The sequence below is a fragment of the Malurus melanocephalus genome, unplaced genomic scaffold, assembly GCF_030028575.1.
Source record: "Malurus melanocephalus ecotype Western Australia unplaced genomic scaffold, MMel_1.1 scaffold_58, whole genome shotgun sequence".
NCBI lineage: Eukaryota > Metazoa > Chordata > Aves > Passeriformes > Maluridae > Malurus > Malurus melanocephalus.
Window position 1 is genome coordinate 38,606 of NW_026623290.1, and position 10,066 is coordinate 48,671.

At 52.6% G+C, this 10,066-nt stretch overlaps 1 protein-coding gene across 1 annotated transcript in view; it reads left to right on the forward strand.

Moving 5' to 3' along the window:
* Positions 1 to 3,227: 3,227 nt before the first annotated feature.
* The window catches only part of RGMA (repulsive guidance molecule BMP co-receptor a), a 25,406-nt gene continuing 18,567 nt past the window's right edge, over positions 3,228 to 10,066 (forward strand). The window contains exon 1 of the mRNA XM_057365808.1: positions 3,228 to 3,278. Within this exon, the coding sequence (XP_057221791.1) occupies positions 3,265 to 3,278 (14 nt within the window). The 5' untranslated portion in view covers positions 3,228 to 3,264. The remainder of the gene's footprint in view (positions 3,279 to 10,066) is intronic.

Below are 10,066 nucleotides of genomic sequence, written 5' to 3' on the forward strand. Positions count from 1 at the left end.
ACCATCAGCCCTCCCAGCACAGCTGGGTTGTCACCTCCTGAATGGTGCCATTGTTCCTGCCTCCAGAATAAAACTGACACGGGAGGCGTTTCCACCCAAAGAAAACCAGTTTCCACTGGTGACTTCTCCCCCCTTGCTCGAGAATCCTCCCTCCCTTTCAGGGCCCCCGTAGCTTTCCTTTGTGCCTCTTCCAGGATGAAAAGAGGTAGTCATTGATTGTATTAATAATTCAGGGCCTAATCTCACAGACGGGTGTTCACAGCCCGTGAGGTGGCAATCTTTCATCTTGAGATCAGGATCAGCCAGATCTTTTAGAGGTCAAGGAAGATAGCTGCAGCATGGAAAATGCCTTCAAAATAATAGGTTTAGGCAACCCTCAYGCATGGATGAAAATGGCAGATGAAAAGCTCATGTGTCTCACACCCTCGGTTGCACCTGCATCTCAGCCTGGTGATGTCCACAAACTYGTGGAGATGATTTCCATCGCTGTCAGTGAGATGTGATCTCTGCCACATATCCCATGCCAGGGGGGCTGAGACTGGATGATCTTTAAGGTCCCTTCCAGCCCAAACCACTTCATGTTTGGCATGTCCCAACCCATCAATATTCCCAAGGTCACCTGAGCCCTCCTGTGTCTCAGGACAGCCACCTGCCTGCTGATAATGGGTCTCGTGCTACAATTCCTCTTCTCCCATGACCAAGCCCTTCCTTTAACTGCCTGTTCACTTGTGTTGCCTTAATCATTTCCGGAAGGACAAACTCTACTGGCATTATTTGCTTTGTTTGGTTTGTGGCCAAGAAGGTCCCTGCACAGGCAAAGGGGCAAACTCACTCCCAGGACAAAAAACTGATCACAGGCACTAAACTGAGGATTCAATGAACGAGCGAAGAAAATGGAAATCTGAATATGATGGATTTCATTTTCACCTGGCTGTACTTTACACATGGCGACCAAATTTATGTTTTACTCTTAGAGCGTCCCTGCAAGGACAATAGCCCACTGTCCATGGAGTCCTTCTCTTGCCCCAGGATGCACGGCCATCCCCAGTGATGTCCTGCTAGCCGGGCGCATAAGGTGCCCACCAAGGGCTGTAGTTACACCTCCACCTCGCAGGGTGTTTCTGGAGGAAATGGCAAGGTCAAAGGTGTGCACCTTGCACCTGGAACTGGAGGTGCCAACTCCTGTTGTGATGCCGAAGATTAACGGGCGCGCTGATAAGAGCTGGGGGAAGCGGCCGGCGGRGACTTCTGAGAGTTCCCACGAACGCAGCTGCGCTTTTCGGAGCCTCCCCGCTCCGGGCTCCCAACAGGACCCGGGCTCAGCACCAGCTCGCCGCCGCCGCGATGCTCTGCTGCTGTTACCAAGGCACCTCCGCGCCCTGTGCATTAGCATTCTTCTGTCTTGCGCTTTGTCTTCCCAGGGAAGCCCTTCCCCAGMGCAGCCGAAGGCGCTGCGGTTGCGGTGGCGATGCCCCCCCAGCCAGCAGGGGCACAGTCCCCRAGAGCTGGGATTAGTAACGCTCCAGCGTGCAGGATTTTACAGCCTGGGACTCGAGCCCGACCCACTGTGCACACCTGCAGGAAGGCCTGCGCTTGCCATCCTTTCTTCCCCCTCCCCTTTGTCTGCTGCATTCACTCGGGCTCCTCGGAACAAGCAGTTTACCTTCTCCCAGGCAGGGGCTGTGCCTGGTTTCCTGTCTGTGCAGCATCCCAAGCCTGACAGAAGCTGCTCTGTCTCTGCTCTAGTGTCCAGACACCACAGCATCCAGAACTGTGGACTGATTTGCAAATAATTATTACGGAAGGAAGCCGTTCCTTCTATAACKGATAACTTATCTGGTATACATCAGGTTTTCCCCAGTCTTGTCTCTGTTCTTGCTCTAACAACTCACCCCCAAACACGTTGCTCCTTTGTCAGGACTATACACTCGTCGTGTCCACGTTTAAGAAAATGCCCTCCTTGATGGCAGGGTTTCTGTAGCAGGACTGTTTAGATTTGTTGTGATTAAATCACATCCATTTTCTAATTTGTACCTTACACASACTCAAATCCCTCCTTAAGCCTGAGCTGTACAGGCACATTCTGTCTTCGCTGCTGACTTAATCAAGCAGGGGAGAGCTGCTGCGTGCTCTCTGCAGTCGCTGTCTCTTCAACAGAGGAGAAAGAGAAAGAAACACTTTGCAAAGGGCTGCTATTATCCACGCACTACGGCGGCTGCATATTTAGTGTTTGTGGCTCTGGGGCTGCAGTAATTAATTGTGTGTCTGACACTTCGGTTGGCACAGCCCGGCACCCAGAGCTTTCCCATCGSCCTGGTACCCGTGTGTGCCAAAACCAGCCCCACAGGCCCCTCTGGGAGATGGGTGCTGACCCCAGGGGTGGTGGGGACACTCGGGGGCGAGCTGCCACACTGCCCAGCTCTCGGCAATGCTGTGGCACTGGGGTAGGAGGCTACACTGASGGGCTCTTGGGGCAGCCTGGGGTCTTCATCCCTTCCCCACCGCACAGTCCGGCTCAGGGTCGTCCTCCCGCCCCCAAGCCCAGTTCTTGTCACAGTCCCCAGTCAATGTGATGATGCTCTCGGCACCTACACATGCCCCATGGGCTGGAGAGGGGAGTGCCCCCCAAACCCCCCCTTCCCTCCATTCCCTCCTGCTGCAGGTGGAGCATCCCCAGCTCTCCGGGAAAACCCTGAGATCTCCTCCAAATCCCCCCAGCCCTGGCTGCCTGCACAGGGAGAGGGGGTCGGGGGTGTTGCAGCGGAGACCCCCAAACCCCCCTCGGCGGGGCCGGGGCTGCGCCTCCCTCTCCCTCCCTCTCTCCGCCGCTCCTTGCGAACGGCGCTGCTCAGCGTGTGCGGAGGGAAGGAGGGAGGAGGGAGAAGGGAAGGAGGGAGGAGGGAGGGGACCTCCCTATCTGGCTCTATCTCCTCCGCTGCCTCTCACATGCTCCGGGAGGGCGATGCGGCTCCCCGCGTCCCGCTGAGCGAGGCCGCCTGCACCCCGCCGGGGCTGCCCGCAGGGCGGGGGGCTGCCCGCGCCCCTCGGCCTCCACCCCCCGCCACCCCCACTTCGATCCTTGGGGGATTTTACTATTTTATTTCGTTTGGGTTTTATTTTGTTTAGTTTTTTTTWWTTTTTKTTTTWTTTWMYCCYYCYKGAAAAAAAAAAAAAAAATTAAAAAAGCCGCCGCTGCCNAAAAAAAAAAAAAAATTAAAAAAGCCGCCGCTGCCTGCACCGACCCCCGCGGGGCTGGAGAGGCTGATGCGGCCGCCAAGGTAAGCGGGGCGGGGGGCTGGGGACCCCCCCCGGCCGCATGTCCCCCTGCTCCCTGCATGGCCCTTCCTCCTCCGGACCTGTTGAGGCTCCCGGTCCCCGCCTGCCTCCCCCCTCCCCGGCCGTTTTTATAAGGAACCTCGATTTTTCCCATTTTCCCTGCCCAGCGCTCCCTGCCTGCCTCGGCGCTAGCTGGCGTGCATGCGGTTATTCATTTATCCTCCCTTCTGATGGTTGCCACTAAAGCTGCTCCCTGCTGCGCTAAGTCAATCGAGTAATTCCTTGCAGACCACTGATGGGAACTGTAAACATCCTCCCCAATATTTCCCCCTTTCCCTCGGGTAGCTCATCCCGGGGCCGATCGCGGTTATGGAGAGCGCAGCGGGGACACAAAGCTCTCTCTCCCTGAACTCCCCTGGTTGCACAGCGCTGGGGGGAGGATCTGCGAGCTGCGAGGGGAGGAAGGTGCGCGGTGACAGCTGGACAGATGTGGGACATGGCAGGGATGGGCACATCTGCACAGGGAGAGGATGGGCAGCTGGAACGCKGCTGGGCAGCGGCAGCGACTTTGTTCCTGGTGTCCTGAGTCCGTAAATAGCCCAAAACCTCCTCCAGGAGACGGGGGKACATTATCCAGCCCCCCGACAGGACAGGACAGTTCAGGCACAGCAGCCAGAACAGCCCCCGTCCAAGTTCGCTTCCACTCTGGGACACGCACGTTGCCCTTCCTAAAAATTATATATATTTATGGAAACCGGGCTGCGTTTGCAAGACAGGTGCTTTTTGTTGTGGTGGTGGTTGCGAGGCAGGAGATGAAAGTTTGGTGTTGTTTTGATGTGATTCTTGATTGCTGCCTGTTGGAGTAATTGCATCGCAATTGCTCAGAGGTAGAATCAATTTCCCCAAATTGAGATTTTAATGGGAGCTCGCAAGCTGCTGTTATGTCATGTGGTTTAAGGCGGCGTTGGATTGCATTTATTTTATAAACTGGATACTTTCGCAGGCGGCGCAGGGATAACAGCACCACCCAGTGGGGCCGCAGCCCCGGCCCAGCCCAGCCCAGTCCAGCCCAGTCCCAGCCCAGTCCCAGCCCAGTTCACCCAGTCCCAGCCCAGTTCACCGAGTCCCAGCTCAGCTCCAACCCAGCCTTAGTCCCAAACCAGCCTCAACCCAGCCCAGCCCAGCCCTGAGCCAGGCACACCCAGGAGGACCCCAGGTACCACCTCGGAGATTCTCCCCCTCCACAAAATCTCCCACTTTCGTTTGCCAAAATACCCACAGAAGTGCTGGATAAAGTTGTTCGGCTTTGGGATTTTTTTTTTTTCCCCATGAGAAGGAATATCTCTTTCTCAGATACTCAGGACAAAGTTTTAAATCAGCAGAGGACAYTGTCACTTAATGTTTCTCAACTGAGAATGCAGGAAAGGCATCCTGTGCTGGGTTGTATTTCTGGCCACTGCTGTCAGGAATTGACAGAAGGAGACCTGGGAAAGGTGATTGGGTTTCACAGAGCTTTTTCCAGAGGATCCTTCAAACACCCCTTGCTCAGAGGGCCRCAGATGTACAATTGCAAACACTCGATGCCATCTCCCACCTTTAAATAGGATCGAGGAGATGTCCTTAGCTGACCTGTCAGGCACAGGGGGGGAATTAGCGAGCTATGTTTGCACTTTCTCGAGATGTCAGGAGCTTTTAAAAGCAGCAGAGACTGTCCCATTACACAGACTGGCCTCTGCTGATAAACARCCAGTTCTCTGCAATTCTTTTGGTGTCCCTGCCCATGGCAGGGGGAGCAGAACTAGATGATCTTTAAGGCCCCTTCCAACTCAAACTGTTCTGTGATTTTATGATTCTGATCATTTTTTGGCAGTTCAGATTTATCCATCTGTTCTGCTGAGCTGACATTTGGCCATTCAAACTTGCTCTTGGGAACCTCCTAGCCCGTCTTCTATTTTTGCTTAGAGGGGAGCCCAGATGYGAAGAAGATACTCTAAAAGAGATAYTGCTTGATATTTACCCCAAAGAGGAGACTGGGCCAGGAAGAACAGCTCCCTGCAGAGAATTAAATATACAAATGATGAATTCCAGCCAGCCCTCCAAACACTGCTGAACAAGGGATGGTTACATGCTCCCATGTGCAKGAATTAGGCCTTGCCCCCCGGGGGCTTTGCAAGCAAGGGAAGGAAGGGGAGAGACACGAATGAATTTTACCAGTCAAAAAAAAAGTTAATGTGATGAACTTTATTTGCCTTAAAATATCTCTGCTTGTTTTGCTTTCTGTCATGAGTGAGACTAGAAGTTTTCCACCAGCCCATCTTCCCTTCCCCTTGTCCAGCCTGGCTGTTTTTCAGCATTTAGAGGTGGTTTTTATGGCTGTGGGCTTGGAGCAGTCGACGTGAGCAGAGAGGGTTACCCACTGTGACTTCAGTGGGGGTTGCTGATTGCCAATTAATCTGCAGATACAAAGATGCAGCTCAACAAAGAGTTATTACGTTTTATTTACTGGTGCCACAAAGCTGTATTTTTTCCCACTTTGCACAAGTGGCCTCTTTTTGCACAGCCAGTGCAGGTRAGGCTGATGTTCACGGGGGCAGGAGGGGGAAGGAGGATTTAGATAAACCAACAAACTGCTCTCTGCACACAGGAGTGGGTYGGTCTTCAAAGCCCAGCTCTGTGCCATCCCCTCTGCCTGCCCCGTTCAGCTGCTGCCAAATTTCAGTGCAGGGCACCAAGGAGATCTTGGGGGGACACTTTCCTGGTCTGCCTGCAAGGAAACAGAATGGCAGGGAAGGGAGTTTAGATGAATATTCGGCAGCTACGGTGCACAGCTCAGGGACAGGTCAGCCAGGGAAATGACAAAATGATAAAAAATTGAATGATGAGTAAAGGGAAGGTCTTTAAAATGAACTGCAGCATTTTTCRCTGTTGCAGACATCAGAGGTGGCTGTTACTCCATAAAGAAGTTGGAGTCTTTTTTTGCTTCTTCTTATTAAGAGTYTTTTTCTTTAGTAAGTGAATTGTTCAGAGCATGAGTGTTTGGTTTTGTTTCCACACACGTACTGGGATCAGTTATCAAACCTCTCAGGAGAATAACTTGGGGGTTTCCACTCCAAACTTCCTTTCTTCCTCCTTTAAGGAGCAGYTTGCTTGTTGCTGCTGACACACATATCCCTGCAGAGCATTTCAGGATTAGCTTCCTGCAGGAGTGATTATGGCTTATCCCAGACAGGCCATGAGTTGAACACCATGTCCTGAGGCAGAAAGAATGTGGGGATAGTGGTGTGAAAAGTGACCACACAAAAAGTTCACGGGAGAGTCAGGAGCAGACCAGGAGCCCTGACATCCATTCCTCTAACTACCAGYTGCAGCCCTCAGAAATACCCATGTTTACTATTTCAGCCATGTAATTACAGGTAGGGAATAATTCCATTAGGAAGGCTGCAAGGGGAGCTCTCATCTGCAAACCTTGGGGTTCAAATCAGCCCCGTTCACTCAGCCCTGCTGAAGCCCACAGTCACACAGGGTGGCAGAGAAAAGGAAAGCTCCAGTGCATTTCAGTGGTGGAGGTGGTTTCCCACATTCTGTTTGCAGGAGCATCGGGCTCAATGCTGCCTAAACAGGGAGTCCTGGATGRGCTTTGAGAAGGAAAGAAGTTAGGGGAAATACAGCCACTCCATGTTTTCAAACCTAGACATCCCCATTAAGCAAGGCAGAGATCCGAATTTGACACAGCCTCTGATTCAGTAGGCGATTTAAAGTCCAGGTCTTTGATTTCAGCTAAACAGAAAGGTGAAGGTTATTTAAAAAATGTCTAARGGGGAGCAGGATTTCAGAAACACACCTTATTTGGGGCCTTTTTCCTCCCTGAAGTTACGGTTTGGACACATCTGTTGTTTTCTCCAGCGAAATCCGCTGCTCTGGTCTGTGCCAAGAACAGCAATCCCATTTGCAATGCATGATGCAACGGAGCAAAATCAAGGAGAAAATTTTACAAACTGGAGCCAGGGGCATCCGACCGTTGCTTTATGGCAGCGAAGTTTTCCCTACACCAAAGGCAGAATTTCCATCAAGGGTCTTATTTTAACTGTAATGCCTCAGACTGGATTCCAGGCTATCATTGCAATGTGTCAGACTGCCCCAAAAGGGCAATACCAAAGTGGTGCTTTAGGTCAAACCATCAAAGCAGCCTCGCAGCAGCTATTTAACAGCTGGGTTTTAAATGTTCGTAATTCAGACTTTTTTTTTTTTTTTTTTAGTTAAACAGATCATGTTAGATGTCATCAGTCAGGATAACAGCACAAACGATGTTTTTCGTTCTGAAATAAAAGCAAAAGTCGCACTGCAAGAGGAGAGGATGAGAGCAAGAGAAAGGGATTTGAGGTCTGAAACCCCATCCCCTGGATCTCCCCCCCTTTCCGGGGCTCTCCCCAGCTCACAGACCCTCTGTCTCCTCCCCCCAGGCCCCTTCCAGCTCCAGCTGCCTACACATCCCATCAGCAGGCATTTCTTCTTGGGTGGTAGGAGCAGCTGGCAGGGTTTGGACATATTTGCCCCTGTTTGACATCCCCCACAAAGAGGTGCTTCGAGTCGGCGTTCCTCCCACACTGCCTCTGCTACAGGTCTGGATCCAGCCTGCCAGCTTTCATCTCCTGCCCAGCTCTGCCCACTCTGGCAGCTCCTCTGCACACAGAGCTCCTTCTGACTTCAGTGGACACTGTCTGAGTGCAGCTCTATGACCAAGACAGATATTCCATTAGGCAGGCAAGGCCACAGGATTTTTGGATCCCATCTGGGTCCCAGATGGAAAAGYTTCAGTGTTTTTAATTCCTGTTGCAGCCTGGATGAAGCCCCAGAGAAGCTGCTCCTTTGTTTGGAGGCATGGGGCTCACTCCCCTCATGGAGAAATAGGTGTTAATGGATATCTTCACTTCTTGGATATTTATTTCCATCTCCTCTTCCTCTTTCCATGGGGTATTTGTTGTACTGAAAAACTGAATCAATTTGTGACAGGGAGGAGATCACAAACTCTTGTTAGGGACTTTAGGCTACTGTCACTCCAAAAAGAATCCTTAAGGATGTTTATRAGGCGGAAGAGCAGGTTTCCAAGAATAACTAGAAGAAATGTCAAGGAATATCCCAAGCCCATACYAACCCACAGAAGGGAAGATCCATGGTCTTACAGAGTTGGGGGAAGAGTGGTGTAAAACAACCAGCATCCTTTTATTTTTTGTGTAAGAACCCCAAAAGAAAGGAGATGAAACATCAGGATGGCAAGGGGACACATCATCAAAGGAGAGCTAATGATCCCAAACAGGGAAGTTATTAAAGCCTACACCCGTGGGCACCCTCATTCAGAAGTGGTCTTAGTTCACTGTGGCTAAAASATCCCTCAAGGGAAATTCTTAAGAGATCCAAGCTAAGTGGATGCCTTCCTCCTGGCCTAGCCCTCTGATGGGTGGAGCAGACCCCTGGGATGGTGGGGATGCAGATCCAATCTGCTCACCTCCCCACGTTGTGGCATTGCAGGAGGTGGAAAAGAGCAGCATCTTGAAACCCAGCAGGCAAATAAATGCCTGTGTGCTCCAAGCTGCTGCTCCAATGTCTGTGTRCTCCAAGCTGCTGCTCCTSTGATGGTCCRTGAGCAGAGGGTTCTCCCAGAGCTGCTGCCTGCCTGGGACTGCCCAGAGGGTTTCTAGGGGGGCTTATAAAATCAGACCCTGGGGCAACCCTACAGGATAACTGGTGAGACTTYTCCCCAGTGAAAGCTGAACACCCAGGTCTATACAGGGGCTGGTGGTGCAGATGAAGCAGTGCAGGAGGTCCTGAGAGAGTGTAGATATTTTTTAGTCATCTCCATCAGTCCTTAGCAGGCTGGCAGCTGGATTKAGGGTACCTGACAGTCGTTCCCCTRTCTAAGGAGTGCCAGTSCAATGATAAGGATCTATGAAACTCGCTGTTTCTGAGTCACCTGGGGTTACTTCACCGTTGCCTGTGCCAGTGCAGGTGCAGGTGCAGGTGAATGACCTGGAACTGTTGTGAAACTCTCATCATGGTGCCAGGGCTGGGAGGACATGAAGGAGCCCCATGTGCTGGTGAAGATGCCATACCCCAGAGGGCAGGAGATGTCGCTGGCACAACCCCTGCCCCTCACCAGCCACCTAAAAGCCTCCCTGCCTCAGTTTCCCCCTTCTGCTGTATGACAGGCCCTTCACCCCAAATTGTTTAATTTTCGGGCGATCCAAAGCGCTCTAGTAGGCCCATGGGAGAGGCCCAGGGAGGGCACAGAGRGTGTTGAGACCCGACAGGATGGGAGGAAGCCCCTCTCCCAAATTGCCACCCAGCCRCGATGAATGACGGCGGGCAGAGGGGGCCGCATCAAGAGCCCTTCCAGCTGCCCATCCTCCGTGGAACCACCACCACTCCCTTCTCACGGGGCACGGGAGAGCTGGGCGGCTCCATCCGCTTCAMTAACCCCCTTGGCCGGCTGTCCCCGGCTCGTTTTCCCCGCTCCCTCCCTGCCTGGCTCCCATGGCCGCGGCCGCTCCCGCCCCTTCCCGCAGCATGGCCGGGGAGGCGGGCGCGCTCGGAGGAGGAGGCGCGGAGCAGGATGCAGGCATTGGGAGGCAGCGGGATGATTGATGGTTGGGGCTGGTTTCTAATGGGAGGGGACGAGAGGAGGAGGAGAAGAAGGAGAAAAAGTCTCTGTAATCTTTCAGTGCAGAGCCCGGAGCTGGGGCCGCCCGTCCGTGCCGCGCTCCGCGGAGCCATGTGGGGCTTTTGATTTCATTTT